This window comes from Lepidothrix coronata, unplaced genomic scaffold (genome assembly GCF_001604755.1).
Source record: "Lepidothrix coronata isolate B3197 unplaced genomic scaffold, Lepidothrix_coronata-1.0 Scaffold58, whole genome shotgun sequence".
Classification (NCBI taxonomy): domain Eukaryota; kingdom Metazoa; phylum Chordata; class Aves; order Passeriformes; family Pipridae; genus Lepidothrix; species Lepidothrix coronata.
Genome location: NW_016690238.1, coordinates 534,831 through 559,187, shown reverse-complemented (window position 1 = coordinate 559,187; position 24,357 = coordinate 534,831). Strand labels below are relative to the sequence as shown.

Genomic DNA, 24,357 nt, shown 5'->3' with positions numbered 1-24,357 from the left:
ATTGTGTCGGGGACAGGAGTGACCTTGGACACTGCCCTGGCCACCTGTCCCTGCTCCTGATTAGGCTTTGGCTCTCTGCCCTGCTCCCAGTGGGAGCCGTTTTTAGGATCTGAGCTCAGCAGGGGCTCTGCAGCGGTTCCACTTTGTGGCATTCCCTAAAATCCACTGGGAAGCCTTTGGGGGTGTGATGCTCCTGCCCCAACGTGCCCAGGGACGGGTTTGCCCCTTCAACCTCCCCCCAGCCCCCCACATGTGGATTTCACCAAAACCGATACCCCTTCTGCCTTAAAAAGGGAAAACGCAGCTTGGTTCTGACTTCCCACTTTCCTTTCCCCATATCCCTGTCCCGGCGGCGTCCCGGCGGCTCCTCCATTCCCCCCCCTTCTTCCCCTTGTGCTGGATGTGGGGTCGCAGGACCCTCCCCGGTGTGCTTTAGGGACCGTGTCCCCGCTGTGGGCGCTCGGGGCGGTCCCTCCCCGGCCCCGCAGCCCTTCCCCGCCCCGCGGCCCCCCCAGCCCCCTGGGCCATGATCGCCGTCTCTATCCCAGCGGCGGAACCCGCGGCGGCTTCGCGCAGCCCCGACAGGGCACACACGGTGAGCGGGGACTCGGGGGGTGGAGGTTTGGCTGCCCGCGGGGGTCCCCGTCTGCCCAAGAAGGGTGGAGGGGGGTGGTGTCTCTCTCTGCCCCGGGGTCTGGAGGTCCCCAGTTGTCCCCGAGGGTTCCCCATCTGCCTCGGGAGTGGAGGTCCCTGCGTGTCCCCAGGGGTCCCTGCCGGTGGAGGGGGGTGGGGCCTGGTTCGGGGGTCCCTGTTGGGGGGTCCTCGTCTCTCCCGGCATGGCCCCACGTGCTCTGGGACTGGAGTCCCCCGCGCTCCGGGGGATTTGTCTCCTCCTGCCCCAGGGTTTGAAGGTCTCCAAGTGTCCCCGGGGGTCCCTCACCTGCCCCAGGACTGGAGGTCCCTGCCTGGGGGGGGCACAGACCCTCTACCTTTGAAAGGCGGGTGGTGGTGTCCCTGGTCTGGGAGTCCCCTCTGCCCCCGTGGGTGGGGGTTACCGTCTGTCCGGGGAGGGTGGATGGGCGTGTCTCCCTCTGCCCCGGGGTCTGGAAGTCCCAAATGTCCCCAGGAGTGACCCATCTGCCCCAGGGGTCCCTGCTGGTGGTGGTGGGGGAGCTGATCCGGGGGTGTCCTCTTGGGGAAGTCCCCATCTTTCCCGGCATGCCCCCACATCACCTGGGACTGGAGTCCCCGTCCTCCGGGGGTTTTTTCTCCTCCTGCCCCAGGGTTTGAAGGTACCAGGGGTCCCCCAAATGCCCCAGGAGTGGAGGTCCTGCCTGTCCCCAGGGGTCCCTGCCGGCGAGGGGCACAGACCCTCTACCTTTGAAAGGAGGGGTCCCTGCTCTGGCCCTCTGGCCCCCTAGGTGGGGGGATACCTGTCTGCCCGGAGTGCCCTCACCCACCCTGGGGCTGGAGGCCCCCAAGTTCCCACAGGACACCCCACCTATTCCAGGGAGGAGTTTGTCTCCCGCTGCCCCAGGGGCTGGAGGTCCCCAAGTGTTCCCTGAGGAGTCCCCACCTGCCCCACGGGCTGGAGGTCTCTGCCCGTGCTGGGTCCCTGCTGGGGGCACCCTCTGCCCTTGAAATTGGGGGTGTTCCTCTACCCTCTACCCAGAGGGATCCCCTCTGGCCCCAGAGGGGTAGGAGGGTCCCTGTCTGTCCTCAGGTACCCCCATCTGCCCCAGGCATGTGTGTCCTTCATCTGCCCCGGGGGTGGGATGTCGTGAAGTGCCACCCCTCTGTCCCCAAATGCCCAGGAGTGGCAGTCCCTGCCTGCATCCAGGGAATCCCTGCCGGGCGGGGGTATAGGGGGAAATGACACCGACCCTCTACCCATGGAAGGGGTGGGGAAAGAGTGTCCCTGGTGAGAGTGTGTCCCCTCTGTTCTTGGGGGGAGTCCTTGTCACCCCCTCTGCCCCTGAGGTGCAGGCGTGTCCTTCTCCCAAGTGTCTGGGGGGGGGGTGGTCCCTGCCAGTGCACTCTCTACCCCTGAAACCTGGGGTCTGTGGCCTGAGGGGTCCCCTCTGTCCCCAGGGGGTAGCTGGATGTCCCCATCTGCCCTTGGGGATAACGATCCTGGGGCAGGGAGGGGAAGGTCCCCCTTTGCTCAGGAGGTTGGATGTCCCCCCCTGTCCCCAGGGTGCCTCCCTGACTGAGGTGCCCCAGTGTAGAGGTCCCCAGCTGCCCCCCTGGTCCTTGCTGGAGGAGGTCACTGGGGTGTCTCTGTCCTGGGGGGTTGCCAGAGGTTGAAGTCCCTGCCTGGGGGCCCTCTGTGTTTGAAAGGGGGGGATTCCTGCTGACCTGGGGGATTCCTGCTGGCCCTTGGTGGTGGTAATGGTGTCTCCTGTTGGCTCCTGATTGCCCCTGTATCTCCCACAGAGGGTTCCCATTGGCCGGGGAGACGAGATTCGTCTCCACCTGTCCCAGAGTTTGGGGGCCCCCAAATGCCCTGTGACCCTGTTGAGAGTGGGGCACCCTCTGCCCTGAAAAGGGGGTGTCCCTCTGCCCTGGGGGAGGTCCCTCTGGCACCAGGGAGTTGGTGGGTCCCTGTCTGCTTCTGAGTGGCCCCTCTGCCCTGAGGATGAGGGTCCCTGCCTGCCTTGAATGGTGGAGGGGGATGTGGGGTCCTGACATGTCCACCCGGACGTCCCCACATGCTCCAAGAGTTCGAGGGGTTCCTGCCTGCCCCCTGCGGTCCTACTGGCTCTCAGGGGTCCCGCCTGTCTAGGGGAGGAGGGGGGGAGTGGGGAGAGAGGGGCAGATGGGACTATCTGCCTGGGGGAGTGGAGGTCCCCAACTGCATCCTCATGGATCCCTGCTTGGGAAGGGGGACACCTAGCCCTTGAAAGGGAGGGGACAGGGGTCCTTGGCCCAGGGGGTGCTGGGCAGGGGCCCCCACAGGGTTCCCTACTGAGGTGGGCCCTCTGCCCTTGTATCTTGGCTCAGGGGTTACCCTGTGGCACCATGGGGTGGAGGTCCCTGTATTTCCTCAGGGGTGTCTGCCTGGGGACATTCCACCCTTGAAGGCACTAGATGTCCCTAGCTGGAGGATTCCCACTGATCCTGGGGAATGGAGGGTGGGGAACTCCTGGTCTGGGGGTTCCCTCTGGTCCCATGGGGAAAGAGCAAGGTCCCCTGCCTGCCTCAGGGGGTGGAGGTCCATGACTGTCCCCAGGTGGGGGGAACCTCACCTGCCTTGGGGAAGGGTGGTTTTTCTCCCTGTCCCAGCAGCTGGAGGTCCCCATGTGCCCCTCCCTGGTGTCACCACATGCCCCAGGGGGTGAAGGTCACTGCCAGCCCCAGGGGTCCTGACTGCCCTGGGGTTTGGTGAGGGGTGGGATATCAAACCAACCCCAGGCTGTCACACCTTCCTGATTGATCTGGGAGGGGGCGTCCCATCTGCTTTTGGGGGTTCCTGCCTGCTCCCATGGTGACCTCATCTGCCCCCAGAGGTTTGGGAGTCTACCCGAGAGGCTGGAGGTCTCTGCCTGTCCTGGACAGCGGGAGGGGGTAGAGATTCCCAAGTACCCTCCCTAGGTGGGGAGTGTGTGGGGGAACTGGGGGCTCCTGCCTTCCCTGGGAGGATGATGGGGATGGTGAGGATGAGGATGGTGAGGACAATAAGGATAGTGAAGATGATGAGGATGGTGAGGATGATGAGGCCAGTGATAATGATGAGGATGAGGCTGATGAGGTCTGCCCCCCTTGCAGGTGTTCCGGGTGGAGGTGCTGTGCGATGGCCGGCGGCACACGGTGACCAAGCGCTACAGCGAGTTCCAGGCACTACACAAGCGGGTGAGACCCCCTGGCTCTGCTGGAAGGGGACACAGGGAGGGGACACGAGGAGGCTCAGCCTCATCCTCCCTGGCCCATACTGCCCTGATGCCCTCCACACTCCACTCCAGATCAAGAAGACCTGCAAGGTGCCCGACTTCCCCCCACGCCATGTCCCCCACTGGATGCCCAAAGCACTGGAGCAGCGCCGGCAGGGCCTGGAGCTCTACCTGCGGGTGAGGTGTGCACAGCAGTGGGGTGGGGTGGGTTTTTTGGGATGCTGACCTGTCCTGGGCCACGGTAGGGTGTCCTGTACCACAACAAGGAGCTGCCCCAGGATGTGCTGGACTTCCTGAAGGTGCGGCGGTGCCAGCAAGACCCCAAGGCCGGCAGCCCCTCGTGAGTAGATGAGTTACTGGTACCACGGTTATCCCGTACGGCACTGGGATCATCCCCCCGACTTGTGAGAAGCACCCCAGGACACGGGGTTGGGGACGATGGGGACAGGCTAGGGGCTGATATCCCCTCTCCCATGGCAGCAGACTCCTGCCTTCCCAGCGCCCTGTCATCGGCTTCTGCTCTGATCCATATGTGGGGCCAGGTGACACTGGTAAGGAGCAGGACCACAGAGAAGGTCCCCAAAACCTCCAAAAGGCTCTCCTGGGTCCCTAAAAGATGTTTTTCCTTTAATGGGGCTCAGGAGGGAACCAGCTGCTCCAGCTCCCTCCTCTCCTTGCAGATCTGCTCCCCAACACCGTCCTCACCGGGGTCCTGCAAGGCCTTTACCTCCCTCCAAGCTGCACCCCCAGCCAGGCCGTGCCTTGAGCCCCTGGAATGCCAGGCTCCCAGGCACCCATCCAGCTCCCAGGGCTGCAGTGGTGAGGAAAAAATCCTCAGCTGTGGTGAAAATGACTCCTCCCCACTGGGGCAGGAAAACTGAGTGGGAGAACCCAAGGGGACAGTGGGAGCCACAGCTGCTCTCCCACCACCATCCAAAGTGCCTTTTCTGAGAGAGTAGGAGCTCTGCCTTCTTCCCAATATTTTGGGGTTGTAGTTGGAGCCTTTGGATGCTGAACCATGCTGGAAAACCCCTCTGCATCTGGCTTTGGTACAATAAATCTCTTGGATTTCATTGCCTGGCAAAGTGCTGTGCTGTGGAATTCTGTGAAGCAAACCTGGGGCCAACTGTGGCACTGCTCCCAGCTGGATGGGATGTAGAAGAAGGGAGATGGAAGGCTGAGGGGTGCACACAGGTGAGGGATGGGAAGGGATCTGCACCCCCATGAAGGTAGGAGAGAGGCAGCTCTTTAAAAAACACATTGGTCACATTTATTGGAGCATGTGCTTCTTACAAAAGTGATGGAAGAGGAGCCCGTGCCCCGTCCCACTGGCTGGGAGAGGGGCCTGGGCAGTGGGACACAGCAGGACCCCGTGGCTGCTCCCCCGCCCCAAGAGCGGGGCAGCCCCAGGCCCATGGCCCCCTCATGCCCCAGCAGGTCCCCGGTGCCGGCCCTGCCACCCCCACTGGTCCCTCACTCTTTGGCGATGGCAAAGGGCTTCTCCACCTCGATGGTGCCGCAGTCAACGATGGCAACGTCCTTTAGGGGCTTGTCCCGGCTGTCGGTCTTCGTGCTCTCCACCTTCCGCACCACGTCCTGGGTGGAGGAGAGGTGTGAGAGTGGGACACACAGGCAGAGCCAGCTTGGCCAACCCCTGTCCCTCTCCAGGTGCCTCCCAGCCCATTCGCCTGCCCAGTCCCACTCTCCCAGGCCCCCTTTTCCCCCTGGGCCCTCACCATGCCCTCCAGCACTTTGCCAAACACCACATGCTTCCCGTCCAGCCACGGCGTCTTCACGGTGGTGATGAAGAACTGGGAGCCGTTGGTGTCCTTGCCAGCATTGGCCATGCTCACCCAGCCTGGCCCATAATGCTTCAGCTTGAAGTTCTCGTCAGGGAAACGGTCCCCATAGATGCTTTTTCCTAAGGGTGGGGACAAAAAGGCAGTGTGGGGGTGATGACGGTGGTGGGGGAACAAGCACTTCCACAGTGGGGACGAACACCAATGCCACAGGGAACCATGAGCTATGGGCTGCTGGAGGGAGCTGGAAGCCCCCATGAGCTGGGCAAGGAGGGTCATGCCCCCAGGGACCAGAGCAGGAGGCTTCCAGCACTCCAGTTACCCCAGCACCCAGCTCTGCTCTGAGGCCAGGTCTCTATGAACTCCATGCCCACTCATTCCTACATTGCTCCAGCTCCACACTGGTCCCAGGGCAGCCAGGCAGCTGTTGGGAACATGGCTTCTGCTTCACTCCCAGACAGTGGCTGGATCCATGGGCTGGTGTGGGCCAAGTTACCTCCAGTGCCGTCGCCACGGGTGAAGTCTCCTCCCTGGATCATGAAGTCCTTGATCACACGGTGGAACTTGCTGCCCTTGAAGCCAAATCCTTTCTGGAAGTGGGGAGGCAGAACATGGAGTGAGGCAAAGGGATGGCCCAGAGCTCCCTGCACCCAGCACTGCCCCAGGTCAGTAGGAGCCTCCCAGGGGCCAGCGAGGCCCAGGGGGCCGTGGGCCCCTCACCTCTCCGGTAGCCAATGCCACAAAGTTCTCCACTGTCTTGGGCACTGTCTTGCCAAAGAGCCCAATGACGACACGGCCCACGTCCTCCTCCCCGATCCGCAGGTCGAAGAACACCTTGGGGGGTGCAGGAAGGTTAGGGGGACACCACGGGAGCCACACTCACCTTGTTGGGCCAACCCACCTCCCAAAAGTCCCACTCACCCAGTCCAACCAGGCCCAAAATCTCACTGGGTCCGGTCTACCCCGCCTCCCTGCCTGCATCCCATCACCCCACAATCTCAGCTGGGCTCCTCCAACCCAGGCCTTCAGCCCAGGCCTCTCCCACCCCGTCTAGGACCTCCTCACCCCACAGTCCTTCCTCCTCACTCCAAGCTGGGTCTTCCCCACCTCAGCTCCCCCCAGGCTGGGCCAAGTTGCCTCCAGGCCTCCTCCGCCCATCCCAGACCCCCCCATCCCAGCTGCCCGTCCCTCCCAAGCCCTCCTCCCTCACGGCCTCCCACCACACCCTCCCCTCCATCCGGGCCCCCTCAGCGCCAGACACCCCTCAGCCCATCCAGGCCCCTCTCACCCCAACAACCCCGTCGAGGCCTCCCCCGCCCCATCCCCGCCCCGGCTCCGGCCCGGCCCCCCCCGACCTTGGCGGTGACCTTGGGCCCCTTCTTGCGCTCGTCGGCGCGGGAGGCCGCGGGCAGCAGGAGCAGGAGGGCCGCGCCCAGCGCCGCCGCCGCCACCAGCACCTTCATCCTGCGCCGCTCGCAGCCCGGCCACAGCGCCCGCCGCGCCGCCGGCATCCGGCCACGCCCGCCGCGCACCCCCACCCGCGCCGCGCGGTGGTACCGCCCTCGCTGCCGCCTGCCCGCTCCGCCCGCCCGGGCGCGACCAACAGCGGCCGAGAGGGGGGGGGAGGTGGCGCCTTCCGGCCGGGCGGGGCGCGGGCGGCTGCCACGTTGCCCCTCGCTGGGCGGCCGCGGCGCTGTCAATCAAGAGCGGGCTGGCGTGATGATAGGACGCCGTAGGGAAGAAGGCGGGACGGGGGCGGGGCCGAGGGGTGTCGGCGGCCAATGTTGGCGGAGGGCGGGGTGTGAGGGCAGCCCGTGACCCGGGGTCGGTGTGTCCCGGTGTCCCTCCCCCGAGGCCCCCTGGGGCGGTGTCCCCAAGGCCACTGTGTCCGGTGTCCCCCCGAGCCGGTGATCCGGGGCCGTTGTGTCCCTGGTGTCCCTTGTGCCAGTGTCCCCGGTGTGCCCGGGTCCGGTGTCCCCAGGGGCATGGGGACACTGAGCGGCCAAAACAAAGGAGCGCTCGATCCCCCCAGGAGGCCGAGCCGTGCCCCGGTGCAGCCAAATGGCTGCGAGTCAGTGTCAGTGAGCAGAACGGCGTTATAAAGATGCCACCCGAGAGCCAAACAGCACCTTTGGAGCAGCTGTCACTGTCCCCACACAGGGAGAGCACTTGAACAAAGATGTTCCCGTGCTTGGAACCTGCTCCACGCTGGAATCGCTCTTGGGACACTTTCCCCCCCACTTCCTAGCCTTAAATGTAGATTTTTTTTAGTATGAGCTCTCATTGCCTGTTCCCGAAAATTAGTTTTTGGGATACATGTGCTCTGGCAAGGATACAAACCCCAAGCATCTCCTCCCTGGCCCTTAGAACCTGCAACTTCACCTTTGAGGTTTGTCTTTTGGGGGACTGACACTGACACTAAATAAAGCTGACACTAAATTTAGCTGACACTAAATAAAAACGTAATCCCCACATCTTCAACTAACTCCAGGATTTGTAATCACAGATTAGTTTGGGTTGGAAAGGACCTTTAAAAGTCCAACTCCTGTCATGGGCAGGGACATCTTCAGTGATGGTGCTAAGCTGCAACACCACAGTCACTCCTGTGTGTTTCCAGCCTGGTCACTCCTGCTATTTAAGAGGAATTTGGGCTTCTCTCACTCCCTTTTTCAGTTTTTATCCCACAGCCTGATCCACTCTTCCATCTTGCCAGGGGAAGAGGTGAGGCGGGCAGGTCCCAGCACCCCTTTCCTGTGGTCCCTCTCAAGGGTTGCCCCAGGACAAGGCATCCCATTACCCAGGACAGCTGAACTGGCAATGTGCAGCCACAGGGAGAAGGGAAATCAGTGTCACCACGCCTTGGCCAAGCTCTGTGGGGCCAAACCATCCATGGCTCAACACGAAGTTGTTGAGAGGGTCCTGCCAGGTCCCACCCCCTGCACTGTCCCCTCCAAAGAGGGCTCAGTGCCCAGCGCAGCCAAAGGAAGACAAAACACAAGCACAGTGCTCAGGCTGAGGTAATAAATACATCTATTCATGGAGAACAATGCAGCAGTGCAATGTTTTATTGAAAAAAAATAATAATAATCATCTCACTTGATACCTCAGAAGACTGCATCGCAACGTTGGCGGGCTGAGCCGCAGAGAGACACGTCGGAGACCAGCCCAACCCCCAGGGAGCCCCCAGAGAGCCCCCTCCCCTCCAACCCCAGGGTTTCCCCACTCTGACGGCTCCCAGCAAGGAGAGGAGGGTTTGCCCAGGTTAATGCCCTGCGTCCTACCACAGCATGGCTGGCTCAGTCTGGCTGCATCTCCTCGTCACCTCTGAGCTCCCTGGGGACAGCGGTTCCCTCAAGAACGGGACTTGCTGTTAACCTGCTTTATTTGCCCTTTTTTTTTTTTTAATTTTTTGTTAAAAAGCCACCCCACATCTTTGCCCTTTTTTTTTTGAAGAGTCCAACGTACGATTATAGTGCAAGAGGGCTTGGTACAAGTGAGCATTACCAGCATGCCGTGGGGGGACAGTCCTCCCCTACAAACACATCATCGTAGGATTAAAAGAACATCATATCTCTGGAGAGAAGCCGTAGTGGGTCACCATGAAACAGCTTTCAAACCAACCCACTTAAAACCAAGGTCAGGAAAGTTTCTAAACAATCAAATACATTCACTTAAAAAAAAAAAAAAAACTGAAACAAAAGAAACCAAAAACATTTAAGAACAAAACCTGTTGAGATGGCCCCTTTCCCCCCCGCCCTCCCTCACCCTGCAAACACTTACATATGCTGCAACTACAAGCTGCTCCTTGAGCGGAGGCAGCGAGGAATGACCAAACACGGCAGGAGATGCAGAAGGAATCGAGTTCTGGTGACAGGCACTTAGTGGGGCTTGGGAGGGCAGCAACAGAAGTGTCTCAGGGCCTGGCTCCATCTGCAGCGGGCAGGGCGGCTCCCGAGGAGCTCCCATGCCCATGGACCCTCCTCCCAAGACGCCAAACCATGGTTTCCTACAGCAGAGAGGGGAACACCTATGCCAGAGACAGATACAGGGCTCCTGGGAGCCCCTGGCAGCAGAGGAGTTCGGGAAGAGAAAGGTGGAACGTGGCCACGGTCCCTGTCCTCCCTCTGGTGGGAGGGGACAAGAGAGTGAATGTCCCGGTGGGAGGTGAGGGGTCCCCTTCCTGCCTCCTTCCTGCCCTGGCCCACAGCATGGCTGGAGGAAAGCGCTTTGCAAAGGGAGAAAGGGGTGCATGTGTGAGCTGAGAGCTCCTTGGGATAAGGCATGGAGAGAACATGGCCAAGAGACACCCCGGGGGGATCCCGGTGAGGAGCAAAGCCTTTCTGCTCTAACCAGTGTCCTGCCTGTCTCAGGGATTCACGAGGAGCAAGCCCAGAGCTCCCTGCCCAGGGCGATCTCCTGCCCTATACACCCACTTCTACCCAGCCTGGGGAACTGAACCTCCTGGGAATGCCACTCTGTGAACTCCAAGCTATGCAGATCATCATTAAAACAAATAAAAGATAATGAGATCTAGTCTCTCCCTTTCCTCCCTTCACGCTCTCCAGGATTTTGGGGTGAGCCAGGCCCCAGTTTATGACAAGCAAGTCCCTCAAGTGAACAGTCCCTGCCTGGCCTGGTGTCATATATCGAAAGACTAAGTCCAAGGAGCTTATTCACAACGTTCCCAACAGCTGCTTGAGTTCTCCCACAGCCCTGCCACCTCCTGGGAACCCCTGGGCAGCCTCAGCCTCCTCTGATTTGGGAAACACTGCAGCAGGAGGCAAGATTTCCTTGTTTTTACGGGTGTGCAGAGTGCCCCAAGCCCTTTCCTTGCTATTGATTTGGCTCAAAGTGGTGCAGAACCGTGGCTGCTCTGGGGGGTGGGACGGTGTCCCCCACGCCCGGCCCCACGCTCATGGAGAGGACATAAAGGCTATTCCAGTCAAACCTATCTGACCATCGGGAAATGGGATCAGTGTTAAGGCATGAAGTATCCTCTCCCTGCCAGGGAAGCTTTGCTCCTGCTAAGGTGTTCTCACAGAAGGTTCACAACCACCCCACAGAGGGATTTGGGAACGCTGCCTGGCTGCCCACACTTCGGGAAACGGCTGCTTCCCAGGAACCTCAATCCAGATCTACCTCTTAAACCAGCACAAATTCCTCTGGCTCAGCAAAGACGATGCCACTCCCTCCTGCCAACACTGGGTGACGGCCTCGCGTCTCCCGGCCAGCTGGGTCAGGCACGGCATAGGAAACCATGGAAGGGACATTCACCGGCAGCTAGGAAGGGTGAGTGGAAATTCAAGTATGCTTTCCTCAGCGTGTGCCCCAAGGCGGGCGTTGGGAGCCCCAGCCTGGCACGAGGGTCCTGGACATCCCCACTCGAGGGCATTCTGTGCATCCACCGTCTTCCCCGCTGGATGTCTGCCTGCGCTGGCGCGGCCACGGAGAGATCCACAGATACAATGTGCATCTGTAAATGCTAAAAATAATAAAAAGTGCAACGACGTCAGCTTCTTTAAAACAATCCACATTGCTCTGTTACCGTCAGAGGAGGGAGGTGTCAAGGGAGCCGGAAAAAAAACCCTAACTGGAACAGTAGATTGCAAATTTCTCACAGCTTGCACATTACAGTGTAACTGTTCCCAAGGAGCCGCAGAGGGAACCTGTCTCTTCCTGCTGCAGCGGTCAGGCCCTTCTCCCAGCAACTCTCCTGCCTGCCTCACATCCTCCTGCCCTCTCAACAGCCAATCAATCCTATTGGATTTCTTCACTTAATTAAGGAGGGAGGAGGACGGAGGAGCACAGAGCGCAGGGGAGGGAGGGGAGGAAAGTGAGCAGGAACTAAGCACAGTCCTCAGGTTTGCGTGAACGATGCCTTCGCCGTAAACAAGGGGAAGGAGGGTCAGCCAGCCAGCCCCCCTCCCAGGGCGACCAAGACCTGAGCCAGCCACAGTCCTGGTCCCAAAAGGAGCTTCAGGCTTGGAGTGAACGAGGGAGACCATTCAGCAGATCCACCCCAGAGTGGTTTGTTTTGGAACATTTTCTTCTCTTTTTGGTTTAAAATGTCACTTTTTTTTTTGTTTTGTTTTTTTTTTGTTTTGTTTTGTTTTGTTTTTCTCTCTTCCTCCTCTGCCTCATCCTCCTCCTCCTCCCCCCTAAAGAGAAGCCCCTTCCAGTGATTCAGGGCAGGAGCTGCAGGCGCGGTGGTTCCTGCAAGGCCCAGGAGGCACCGGTCACTTGTGACGCTGAGCCGTCTTCTTCCGTTTCCTCTTAAAGAAGCAGCAGCACCTGGGACACAAAGGACAAGGAGAGTCAGCCCCATGCCCAGCACCAAGTCCTGGCAACCCCAGGAAGTCCACACCGCCCCGGGGTCCCTGTGTTGGCCACATGCAACAGCACCTCTGCTCGACAGGCCTGGACACACCTTTGGCCCCTGGAATGGTCAGCAGGGGCTGGTGGATGGTGATCCCACCAGCCCAGACTGGGAGACCACCAGTGAGCCGTGTGCTGAGGGGATCCACCACCGGGCCCCTGAGCTGGCTGGGCTTCTCCCTCCCAAGGCTTTACGGGGGCAGGAACACAAGGAGCCATCTGGGAAAGCAGTAAATCAGTATCCAGGTGCTCTGTTCCCTCTGTCCGACAGAGGAAGCGGACTGGGACAGCGAGCCCTAGCTGCTCTTCCCAGCCATGAGACACATGGTTTTCACCACTGTTCACTAAAAAGACAAGTTCCAAAGAGACCTTGGCTCTGGGACCAGGTTTCTTTATTGAACCTTTCACCAGAGCTTCCACATCGGATCAATCACTCAGCGCCAGGATGCAGAACCCCTGCTTCTTTCCCCATCTGATGTGAGGGAGGTGCACAAGCCCAGGGATTGGGGGAAGCAAGAAGGATGGAGAGTGGAGGCTGAGGTGGGGAGAGGAACGCCCAACACAGCTGCACCATGAGGAGTGATGGGTTCCCCGTGGGATACACTGGGAGCAGTCACCCAGATCCTATAGTCCTGCTGGCTTCCTACAGAATCCCTTGGTGCTGAAGGTGTATCTATCTTCCTGCCCTCAGCCCACTGCCAGGAATACTCTGCACAGGTGCTTGTTCTGTGCGAGTTCTCCTGAGCTACGTGTCTTTCTCCATGTGCCAGGACAGCCACCTCTGGAGAAGTCTGGGTGATGCTGGAAGACTGCTCTTCCAGGCTGGTGGAACGGATGCCTAGCTAAGCAGTCAGAGTAGACCGCAGAATCATAGAAGATACTGACTTGGAAGGGACCCACAAGGATCATCGAATCCAGCTCTTGGCCCTGCACAGGACACCCCCAAGAATCCCACTGTGTGCCTGAAAGCGTTGTCCAAACACTTCTTGAACTCTGGCAGGCAAATGTGAAGATGCAAAGACCATTTTCTCCCACAATCATCTGTTACCAACAGACTAAAAACATTTAAGACCACTGTAACAACTTCTCCAAACTATTTTCTGCTGGGTCCTTTGTGGAATGGTGGCATTACACCTCCATCCTCTCAGAGCTGGAGGAACAGATTCGTTCCTACTCGCATCCTGAAGGTGCTTGTCCCTGGGTGCATGAACCTTTCTATGGGGTGCAAAACTGATGGGTGAACACCACCACGCTGTGAGCATGGATTGTCTGCTGAGGAGAGCAAATCCCTGCCACAAAACCCTGTGGGAGAGCCCCCACAGGGCCCACAAGAGGGACTCCTCCCACTGCACGGACTAAGGGCCAGGAGAAAAATGTCCATGGTTTGTCTCAAGGTTCCTGACCACACCCAGTCTGGAGGTGGGATGAGGAGAAATGCCAAGCCCTTGTTCTTGCAGGAGCCTCCATCACTGCCCACCCACCCTGAGATGTGTGTGTGCCGCCTGCAGCCTCCCTGGCCCAGGCTGGAACCCCCACCCCAGGACAGCTCTTGTGTTTTGTTGTCCCAAGCCATCTGCCCCCTCCTCCTGCTTTAACCTGTCGCAGTATTTTTCTCCCACAGCAGCCACCTTCCTTCATGACATGGGCAATGGTGGGTAGGGGGGAAGGTCATGGGGAGAGAGGATGGAGGATGCACGAGTGATGGTTTTGCATGCAGCGGGTAAGGGAAGAAGAGGCTGAGCAGCACTCGACTCCTTGGGTACCCAGAAAAGGGAGCTGACTGACTTCTGGCTTTTCCTTGTGACTGTCTTTTTAGGCTCTTACTCAGAGGTCCAGGGAAGGGTTCAGGAAAGGAAATCCTGGCAGGTCAGACAGGCAGAGGCAAAACACCAAAATAAAAGAATAAGGCAGGCTGACAATTACAGAACGTGATCTCTCTGCATGCAGACGATGCCCAAGAGAACAGCCCCAGACTACGACATACAGAGAAGCCAGAGATGCCAGAGGTATTGGAGGTGATGCCTATGGAGAGCAGGGCAGAGGCAGTCAGTCTCCCATCCAACAAGGACATTCCTCACAGCACACGGGCCTGGTCCCCTCACTCTGGGGCCATTCCCACCCATCAGCCCTCCCTGAGATACAAATTCTTCATGTGAACTCCACTTGGTCCCCTGCTTACTGGGTATGTGGCTTCCCCAAGGGGCAGGAGGGAGGGAACATCTCCATGGGACAACCTGAGACTGGGATGCTACAGCTGCAGCTTCGAAACCCTGATAAAGCCCTGAGCTGGGCTTGGACCAGTGCTAATCCCAACCCTTCCATCCCTTCTTTACTGGAGACATCCATTCACCTGCACCTCAGCTGGCTGAAAAGGAGCTGTCTCCCACCCACTGTCTCCAAGCAGGGGCTCTGTCACTAATGAGGACTCCATAGTCTTGTCTTTCCATCCTCTCTGGCCTGTGCTTCTCCAAAGGAGACTCTCCAAGGAAGTGACTGCCTCCCCAGGATACCCAGCACAGGGTTTTCCCTCCATAATCGTCTGCGTGAGGAATTCCTGCAAGAGGCCCAGCAAGCCTGGTCCCAACTCTGCCCAACTCCATCAGGCATCATCTGCTCAGGGACATAAACGTTTGGGGGAGATGGAAAGCCAAATAGGAAAAGATTAAAGTCTGATTTTACATCCATGTGTTCAGAGATCAGCCGAATTGCTCGGCCTAGTGTGGCCGCTCGGACACAGCCCACACCCTCCCCAGTATTGCACGTGGCCCTAAAATCAAAACAGCTCTGGGTTGGCTTTGACTTTGTGCTTTTTTAGGGTTTGGTGGGTTTGGTTTTGCCAACCCCAGTCTAGTCTGGTCCGCTCCCCCTTGCATGTGGACTGGAGAGAGGGACTCACCACAAGTTGAGCATTTTCAGGCAGCTACAGAGAGTGTAGAGAAAAAACACAGAAAGGAAGAAAGAGCGATTAGTTCACAGAGGTGGGATGGAAGCGAGTCACCACAGCCATGCAAACATGCAGTGCAGAGGCAGACACACACCAGGCCTGCCCGCCGCCCACCCCAGCCCTCACACCACCTCTGCCCTCGCTGTGGTGCCGCTGACAGCCGCCACCTTCTCCAGGGGTTTTCCACCTTCCCCCTGTTTGCCATGGAGGTACCAGCCCCATCAGGTTCTTATCTGGGGCTGGGATCAGAAAGCGACTCTGGGCCACCAACTGCTCTTGTGCCCTGCAGCTCCAGCAACAGCAGGGCCTGATGATGGATCTACACTTGGAATCAGCCCTCCAGCAGAATCCATGTCTGGGATCAGGAGCTTTTCTCCAGCACACCATAGGCAGAAGCACTGGCACAGCTCTGCCCTCTGGAATGCCAGGGAAAGCCCCTTCTGCTCTTGCACACTGTCTCAAAACATAGAGCCCAGCTCCAGCTCCTGCCAGCTTTCTCTGGCACACTTTGCTGCAGAGCACAATCCCAAAGTCCTTTGCCCTTCTCGTGTGCCTGAGGGGATTTCTGATCACAGATGTGAGGAAAGATGAAGCCAGTGCTCCCCGTGGCAAGCGGAATGAAGAGGACTATGCTTGGGAATTACAACAGACCCCAAAGCTGTCAGTGCAAAGCAGCTTATGCTCTGCTTCCCAGCACCGCCAAAACCAATTTGGGAGCACACAAACAAGGGCTGGAGAGAGACAGACTAGTTCCATGGCCCTGAGGGACAGGGCCTGGGCAGCACAGCTCTCCCATGCTCCTTCCCACCTGCCTTGATGTCTCCCCTGTACATGGAGGGGGGTGTGGACAATGACCTCACTGCAGGAACATGGGCTGGAGGTGTTCCTGGTCCTTCCTTGCACTGGGTTGTTGTATCAGAACTGTTAAGAGTGACAATGTGCTGCATCCTAGGAGCCATATGCCTGGGGGGGACTCCCTTCAGAGCCCGTGATGCCAAACTGGTGGTCCCTGCTGGCCACACTAAGAGGAATGTTTCCCACTCTGCAACCTGCACCTCAAGATCTCCCCCACCCTGCTGAGCCTGATGAGGAGCCTGCACCAAATCCAAGGCTTGCTTCCTGGGCTCAGAGAAGGTGTGCCTGCTACTGCTGGGATCAAGGCCAGGCCAGCTACCAGCGAACAAGATCCAGCACAGGTGCTTCCCGAGGGAGAAGAACAGAAGACCCTCAGGACAACCAGCACAGATGACACATACCCAGGGACCTTTCCCTTCCACATACCCTTCCTTGCACCTGCCAGTTTTCCTCTTCACCCAGGAGTGCCCACAGAGGTTGGGGCAAACGATGTGGGACAAACAGCACCAGTATCACCCAATCAAATAATAACCAGGCAGCTGGGCCATGTCCCAGCACTGACCAGTTCAAAGGCAGCTCTGGCCCCACTGACCCCTCGCTCGGAGAGTGCCAGGATTCCCCGGTGACCTGCCAGGGACCTGGTCTAGTTCAGAGGCAGAGAGAAGGTGCCATGTTGAGGATCATGCAAAAGGTGACACGATGGTGCTGGAAGCAGCACGTGTGCACAGGAGGCCGAAATGGGCAACGCAGCGACTCTGGACATCCGTTCTCACTCCTGATCAAAAGCTACAGGAGAAGTCAGTTCAGAAGGAGCACCTTCTCCCCCACAAGCTGCTTCTGGTTCCTCTCATTCAGCTTCCATAGAGCTGGACCAAGACAACCTACAGGGAGAACTACCCATCCCTGTAGGAGTTACTTTTGCACTGTTCTGGATACCTGGCACTCACTTCTCACAGCCAGAAATAAAGTGTCAACTCTCAGACCAACAATCTCTTCACTGAGCTGTGCTTGAGCTACTCCTACACTCTCAGCACGAGAGCACAGTGCGTTCTCCCTTTGGAAAGGGGGACGCTCCCCAGGATTCCTGAAATCAGCTCCCAGTATTTCGGGATCTGTGCCACCATCTACCTGGCAGGACATGCTCTGAGTAAGAGTTACGTTCTCCAGGCATGACAAGTGTCAAAGAGAAGCAGCAGCAGCAGCAGCAGCAGCAGCACTGAAGGCACCATGCACAAAAGCAGCAATATGCAAGGAAAAGGGCACGGGACACGAGCATCGAGTACTTTCCCACAGGAAAACATCCCCACTCGCTTCCCAGGAGGAGGATTAATGACCAACCAGTGGAAAGCCTGTTGTAAAGCAAACGTACTTAGCTTCCTCCACCACCTCCACCTCTGCCTGCGCTGTGATGGGCGCGTTGGAGTGTGCTCCCGTCGGGTCATCCACGTTCAGCTCCCCGTTGGTCGAGCTCACCACCTAAACACAAAGGAACACCCCGTTAACGAAGCTCCCCAACAAGGAATGCTGTGGGAATGGGAAATCTGCAGGATAACTGTCTGTTTCTCTCTCTTTGCATGCTGTCAGCAGGCTCAGGTTCTGTGGGTGCCTTTCAGTTGCAGGCCTGGTCCATCCCAAGCAGAGCAGCAGGAAGGGGACTGTTCCCTAATTCCCACTCTCATGCCCACCACATGTTGTTCTGGCTTTGGGAGGCCACTTTGGGAGCGTAGCCACTGGTGTAAGCACTGCCAGCCCTACATAGACATGACATGGATAATGTTGATTGTTTTACCCTGATGCTTTTACAGGTGAGTGGCTGATCCTGTTGCCTGGCAGCACCATGGGCAGAAGCCACTCCAGAGCCACCAGTCTCACTCCTGGTGAGACAGCTGGTTTTTGGAAGTATGTCCTTACCCAAAAGCTATTGACATGGTCTCTCATCTCTTTCTGCCTCACAGCTGCCATGATGGCTCACTTCAGCATTTCCATTACAGTGATGACCATCCAGCTCCCAGCTCGTGGCAGCTGGATGATTAATCACTGCTCCACTGCCACAACAACCACCAAGGAAGCCTGCATGGGATGGAGGTTTGGCTGGCCCTTCCACACTCCAGCTGGATGTTAGGACAGGCACCTGGAGCTGCTCCTGGCTCCAGAGCTGTAAGGATGCCTGCTTCCCCCTCCTGCTCCTCCTCTTCACCTTTCTACAAGGCAAAAGGAGGCATCTCCCATGAGGGGGGAGTCAAGGTGCTATCCAGAACTCCTGGTGGCTCTGGATGACCTGACCACCAGATATGAAGGGAAGGGAGCCCTTGCAGCAGATGTCCCCTCACTACTCAGCACATCCATCCATGCTCATTTTGAACACTTCAGTCCTACCAGCAGCTGCTGTTTCTGCCCACCGGGCCCCAAGGCGGGTGGGTCCTGCCGAGGTGGGTCAGGACTCAGCTCATGTGATGCTCAGAGCTCTCCTCAAGTGACAACCCCTTGGCTTCTCTTCACCCCTCTCCCAGACTCATCATGCCATGGGCCCACCCGGGTTCTCCAGACTCCCACGCGACTCTGCAATGCTGGCGCTTAATTGTGCTGTTCCCAGGGCTCTTCCCACACTTTGTTAAGCTACTTGTTCAGTTCCATTTTCCAAAAGGTTTTGATTTTCCTCCTCGCTTTTCATGTGCTGCTGCCTCTTTTTCAGGTGACAAATTCAGCCTTAAAGGAACCGGTGGCTCAAAGGTGCTGACCCCCCCCAAGGGTGCAGCACGAGCTGGGGTGTCTGTTGAGAAACAATTCCAGTCTCTGCAGCCACACACAGCACATTTTTTTTCTCAGCTGCATGTAAGCAGAATTTTAATGCTTACAGTGGCACATGGAGGCTCATAAACTGCTTAGGTAGCTGCATTAGTGCTGTAGCTACAAGGAAACCATTCCCCTTACATTAAGAAATACGAATAAAAACATCTACTCGGTACTGAGTGCTGGAGTCATACAATCACAGAGCAGTTTGGGTTGAAAGGGACCTTTAAAGCTCAGCTCATTCTATCCCCTGCCATGGACAGGGACACCTTCCACTAGACCAAGTTGCTCCAAGCCCCATCCAGCCTGGCCTTGAACACTCCTGTCCCTGTCTGCTCACATCTGAGATCAGAGCTACATATTTATCAGTTCCTCCTTGTCTTTGTTTCTCTGCTACTCAGTAAAATATCTTTAAATGAAAAAAGGAACATGACTAATCGAGCCAAAAAAATCATTCAACCCAGTCAAGTATCAGGAAAAAGTAAACATTTCAACCTAATCTGCATTTCCCTAGGGACATCCTGCACTACCCGTGTCCTCGGCTCAGCTCTGGCCCACTCCAGGTACTAATTCCCATTTCACCAGAGCCAATTTTCAGAGTGTTGTGTCTGACAGCAAAGTGAGCTCTCACAGCAAACCTCTGCCAAAGAGGCAGCGATATCAATGTTCCTGTTTGCTTGGGTGATTCCTGCACCTTCTCTCCAGCACATCCAGCCAGCTCATTCTGGCACCAGTGTAAGAAGGTCCCTCAGTGACCTTGGGTGACAACCTGAGCAGATAGGACTTCACAGAATCACAGAAGGGTTTGGGTTAGAAGGGACCTTAAAGCTCATCTTGTTCCCACCCCCTGTCAAGGGCAAGGACACCTTCCACTAGACCAGGTTGCTCCAAGCCCCATCCAACCTGGCCTTGGACACTTCCAGGGATGGGGCAGCCACAGCTGCTCTGGTCAACCTGTGCAAGGGCCTCACCACCCTCAGGGGGAAGGATTTCTTCCCAATATCCCATCTAACCCTGCCTCTGGCAGTGGGAAGCCATTCCCCCTTGGCCTGTCCCTCCACACCCTTGTCCAAAGTCCCTCTCCAGCTCTCTTGGAGCCCCTTTAGGCTCTGGAAGGGGCTTTAAAGTCTCCCTGGAGCCTTCTCTTCTCCAGCTGAACATCCCCAGCTCTCCCAACCTGGCTCCAGAGCTGAGGGGCTCCAGCCTTCAGAGCATCTCCATGGTCTCATCTGGACTTGTTCCAACAGTTCCATGTCCTTCTTGTGCTGCTGGACCCCAGAGCTGGAGGTAGCTCTGTAGGGAAGGTGCCACCTGAGCAGTGCAGATGGGCAGAATCCCCCCTCCCCTGCTGCCCACAATGTGGGATCAGCCCAGGGCACGAGGGGTTTCCGGGCTGGGGCATGTCCAGCCTCTCATCCACCAGCACTCCCAAGTCCTTCTCCCCAGGACTGCTCTCTGTCTGTTTATCCCCAGTCTGGATCGATACCATGGGTTGCCCCAACACAGGTGCAGCACCAGCACTTGGTCTTCTTAAACTGCATGAGATTCCCATGAGTCCACTTCTTGAGCTTGTCTAGCTCAAGACATTGTTCATTCCTTGTTCATAAACAGGAATTTTTCAGGAATTAAAAAACTTATTGGTAGTGCCACCTCCAACACTGTCACTGTCACTGTCACACGTCCCCTTCCAGTGCAACCATCCAGAGATGCACCTTGTGGCCATCGTGCCCTCGCAGTGGTGCTGGTCTGCTTTGGAACAGCTGAACCCTTTTCCCAACATTAATGGGGATTATCTCCAACAAACTCTATTTCAGTTGCTCATACCACCCAAGAGAACCTCCAAGATGGGAGAGAGGGTGCTTTATAGACCAGACCTGCTAATACACACATACATGCTGCTTTCTGGCCTCGGTTTGACAAATCTGAGTTCAAAACAGCACTTGGAGGAGAAGCTTCATCAAAATGGTAACATCAACAGTTGCCATCACAGCTTGGATCCCACAAACCCACGGCCTGAGCGTTACGTATGGGACAGGACCAGTGAGATCACTCTCCTAACCACAACTTTGCTGTAATTTGAGGAGAATTCAGGGAGTTTAACACATCAGGAGGAAGAGGTACCTGCACTGATCCTCCGTGTCGATCCGCAGCCAAATGAGATGTCAGGTACGAGGTATTTGTCTGCCGGCTCGGCTGGATCTCCCACTCTCCTCGGCGATCTGACGACGCCTGCTCATGAGTTCAGGGGCACGAGAGAAACAGAAGAGAGGGCAAAAGGTGAAAGAGAGGAAGAAATAAAAGGGTGTTGGTTAGTGAGTTAGTTTCTTTGCAAAAAGCAAGGCATTTACACTTCTGTCTGGGCTAGAATTTCCCTTTCCCAAGTGCACCTCGTTATTTACATCTGTGGTAGCTGCAGTGATCCACTGCTGGAGTGGATTTTGTCTCCTCTGGCTGATGAACAAAGAGGAAGATCTAGTCCAGAAGATCTAGTCCAGAACTTATTTCTTTCCACAGCTTCATTTCCATGGATTTCAGCATAGAAACAATCACACTGCCAACATTTCATTCTGTCTGTCAGGTCACACACACCAGAGCACTTGGCATGGCAGCAAGGTTGGATAAACGAGCTGAACATCCCTCAAATACGTAATTTTAAGCTCAAATTTGCAACGTAAAACAAAGCCAAACACTTAATTTCACCTGAAGCCAGTTCCACACACTGATTCACCTGTGCAGTGCAGAAGGAAACATCCACCACACCTGCTTGACTGGAGAGAGGGTTGGGGGCTTTTTGGGTTTCTGCAGAAAAGTAGATAAGAAACTTTTGCTAACAAGTTTCCTCTCTGTCCCAAACAGATGCAAACATCAGGCGAGTAAATGATTAGAATTTTATTTGTTTAATTAGAAGAATCCCTTTGCACTTGCACGAGAAGCTTCTGTGGGTCACCCAGCTTTGATGACAACACATCCAATGCTCACCTAAGACCCAGGAGTATCTCAGTGCACCTGAACCCAACTGACCCAAGCAGGAGGAACACAAGACTGGGAAGTGTGGGACAAACAAATCTGTGTTGGCCTCAGGCCTCAGCTGAATGAGACACCATGGATCTGGCCAGGAAACAAGAAGCTCCAGTGAATAAACACCAGGTTCTTATCAGTGAAGGTGAAGCAGTAACCAAAGAGAGGTGCCTGGTACACAGAGAGACTCCAGAAGTCTCTGAAGAAACCTCAGCATCCACTAGTAAATTGTCAGTCTACTAGAGCAGGAGCATATCCAAAAAGTAGGAAAATTAAAAGAGAAGTCCCCTGGCATTTCATAAAAGATCTGTTATTGTTCCCTTTGCTCTGACTCCCTCCCAGAGTGATCCATGGTGCTGCTCCTCCTTCCAAGCAGCCACCAAATCAAGGTGCTATTTCCATATAGGTGGTCTTGTTGTATGATCTAGAGTGGTTTAGGTTGGAAGGGACCTTAAAGATCCCCTGGTTTATCAAATCTTCTTACTACACATCCTTCCTGTCAGCCTGAGACACTGCTCATGCTTTTTGTCCTTGGTGACACACTCAAAGGAGAAGTACCTCCCTTGGAATATTTTTTAATGGCTGTAAGTCACAAGAACAGGAGCAACTGGAGAATTTGAATGAACGTTTTACAAGCTGGTGGAAGGCAGATCCTGAGTGCTGCTTCTTCCACAGCATCGGGTGCTTGGCCAGCCCAGGGGATGAAGCAGTACCGTGGTACTTCAGCACTGGGCGAGGCAAACTCCTGCCCAAGGGCCTGCAAGCATTTTCCAGGAAAGCTTCAGTGGCAACAAGAGCAAGATTTGTCTCTTTTAGCTCTACAGCCAAGTATGTAACAAACTGGGTTTGAAGTCAGCTTGAGCTGAGCCCAAAACAACCCAAGGAGTGACACTGAGGAAGTGATGCCTGTGAAATTTAGAATAGAATAGAATAGAATATCCTGAGTTGGAAGGGACTCACAGTAAACATCGACTCCAACTCCTGGCCCTGCACAAGGCACCTCAACAATCCCACCTGGTCCCTGAGAGCGTTGTCCAAATGCTCCTTGAGCTCTGGCAGCCTTGGTGCTGTGCCCACTGCCCTGGGGAGCCTGTTCAGTGCCCGACCACCCTCTGGGGGAAGAACCTTTTCCTGATATCCAACCTAACCCCCCAACACAGCTTGGGAGCATCGAGTTCCCATTAACACTCATCACCTTCCTCCCAGCTTCCAAATCACATGACAAGACTGGCACCTAAAGACAGAGGGGCAGAGCTCATCCATCTTTGATTAAATACCCTCACTTCCCAGAGGAATGGGCTACAAAAAGGACATCACACACGTCAGCTCTTTACTGGGAGTCAAGTATTGTAAGAGATCTGCAGTTATTATACCCAAGAACAAAAAAAAGGCCATTAAATCTGGAGACCCAAACCCACGCCTCCAATTCACGCTTGAGATGTTTCTTTTTTCTCATTTTTCCTTTACAGAAATGTTTTGCTCAAGTCTTAAAAGGAATGTCCCTTGGAAGAGAGCAGTTTGTGTTTTGGTGAGAAGAACCTGATTTTTCCTGTGTTATATTAAATAATTCATCATCCTAAGTAATATTTAGGTGAAAATATGACAAAAGCTGCTGTGCAATCCCATATCCGGACTATCTGTGTGGCTCAGAAGAACAAGCTGCCTGCATATTTTGGGACTAACACAGATTTCTTTGGGCCACATACTATAATTAGTGAACTAAAATGCCTGAAAACGAAGCCAGGTGTCACTGTCCAGTCAAGGAAACATGATGCCTCACACATACACACCACGAAGGTCTGTGGTTGAGGGGAACAACTGGAGATTCCACGCAGAACTGGGGGGTTAATGCAGCAATCAGGGAATTTGTTAAAGCAGATTATTGTGGCAGGGCTCACACACCAGCCCACACTAATCACTGCACAAACACTGCACTGCATGTGCTGCAAACCACCCGCTTCCAACAAGGGGTGTTCACACCGACTGCAGCTGATGGATTGGGATGTATCCTAGTCTACCGTTGCTCGACGGTGTCCTCCTAGTCTACCGTTGCTCGACCCTTCATGGCCCACGGAAAGCTGAGCCCAGACAGGTTATGACACCTCACACGTGGTGTTCCACCCCTGAACCCCAGTTTGAGGAGCTGTGTGGGGGCAGCGCCAGCAGCCAAAGAGCTGAACAGGACAGAGGTTGGAGGAGCAGAGCGAGCCCAGATCCACTCCATGGGAATAAGAGCAGCAACAGCTCCAGCCAGGAGCCCCAGCTGGAGTTCTACTGAACATCTGAGCAGTTCTGTTAACACGGAAAATCCAAATTCTCAACACCAACAAAGCAGTACAATAAGAAAGGAAAAAACGGGGAAATTCAAATTCAAATCATGGCAGTTCATCTGGACCATGATGCCCAGCCTTCCCAAGGGTGCCTGCCCTGCCAGTCCTTTGTGCTCTGCAACACTCACACTGTGAACTGGACATTCCAAGAAGGATACATGGGTGTATATGGGACACAGATCTCTACTGCAGCCACGTGCTCCATGGGCAGAGGGTACCTGGGACAGGCTGCTATCGCCACACCTCTCAGGCTACTCTACACCCATGTGCTGTGAGTAAAAGCACCCCAAAAAATGTTGTAGGTCAGGGCTGGATCACTGACTTAACCAGCTTACACACAAACTACAGACAAACAA

General features: G+C 56.1%; 3 protein-coding genes across 5 annotated transcripts in view; 1 reads left to right on the top strand and 2 right to left on the bottom strand.

Annotated features, from left to right (window-relative positions):
* The first annotated feature begins 510 nt into the window (after positions 1-510).
* SNX22 (sorting nexin 22) lies at positions 511-4,975 on the top strand. Of its 2 annotated transcripts, none has more exons than XM_017817007.1 (6): positions 511-595; positions 3,769-3,852; positions 3,963-4,067; positions 4,136-4,230; positions 4,374-4,441; positions 4,571-4,975. In XM_017817007.1, the coding sequence occupies exons 1-6, from the start codon at positions 527-529 to the stop codon at positions 4,654-4,656; spliced, it is 507 nt and encodes a 168-aa protein (XP_017672496.1). In that variant the 5' UTR covers positions 511-526; the 3' UTR covers positions 4,657-4,975. The 2 variants fall into 2 exon arrangements, with proteins under 2 accessions (XP_017672496.1, XP_017672495.1); XM_017817006.1 differs by having other exon boundaries at positions 4,371-4,441.
* A 160-nt stretch (positions 4,976-5,135) lies between these two features.
* On the bottom strand, positions 5,136-7,312 carry PPIB (peptidylprolyl isomerase B). Its single transcript, XM_017817005.1, has 5 exons — positions 7,045-7,312; positions 6,410-6,523; positions 6,186-6,279; positions 5,627-5,811; positions 5,136-5,486 (listed from the first exon to the last, which is right to left on the bottom strand). Exons 1-5 carry the CDS (start codon positions 7,198-7,200, stop codon positions 5,364-5,366), a joined length of 672 nt encoding a protein of 223 aa, XP_017672494.1. The 5' UTR covers positions 7,201-7,312; the 3' UTR covers positions 5,136-5,363.
* Positions 7,313-8,739: 1,427 nt separating this feature from the next.
* CSNK1G1 (casein kinase 1 gamma 1) overlaps positions 8,740-24,357 on the bottom strand; it is a 53,060-nt gene continuing 37,442 nt past the window's right edge. The window contains exons 9-12 of one of the 2 annotated variants that reach the window (XM_017816968.1): positions 20,775-20,882; positions 17,233-17,339; positions 14,961-14,984; positions 8,740-11,980 (exon numbers count right to left, since the gene is read on the bottom strand). In XM_017816968.1, coding sequence (XP_017672457.1) covers positions 11,926-11,980; positions 14,961-14,984; positions 17,233-17,339; positions 20,775-20,882 — 294 coding nt within the window. In that variant the 3' untranslated portion in view covers positions 8,740-11,925. The remainder of the gene's footprint in view (positions 11,981-14,960; positions 14,985-17,232; positions 17,340-20,774; positions 20,883-24,357) is intronic. The other variant, XM_017816967.1, reaches the window with a different exon arrangement.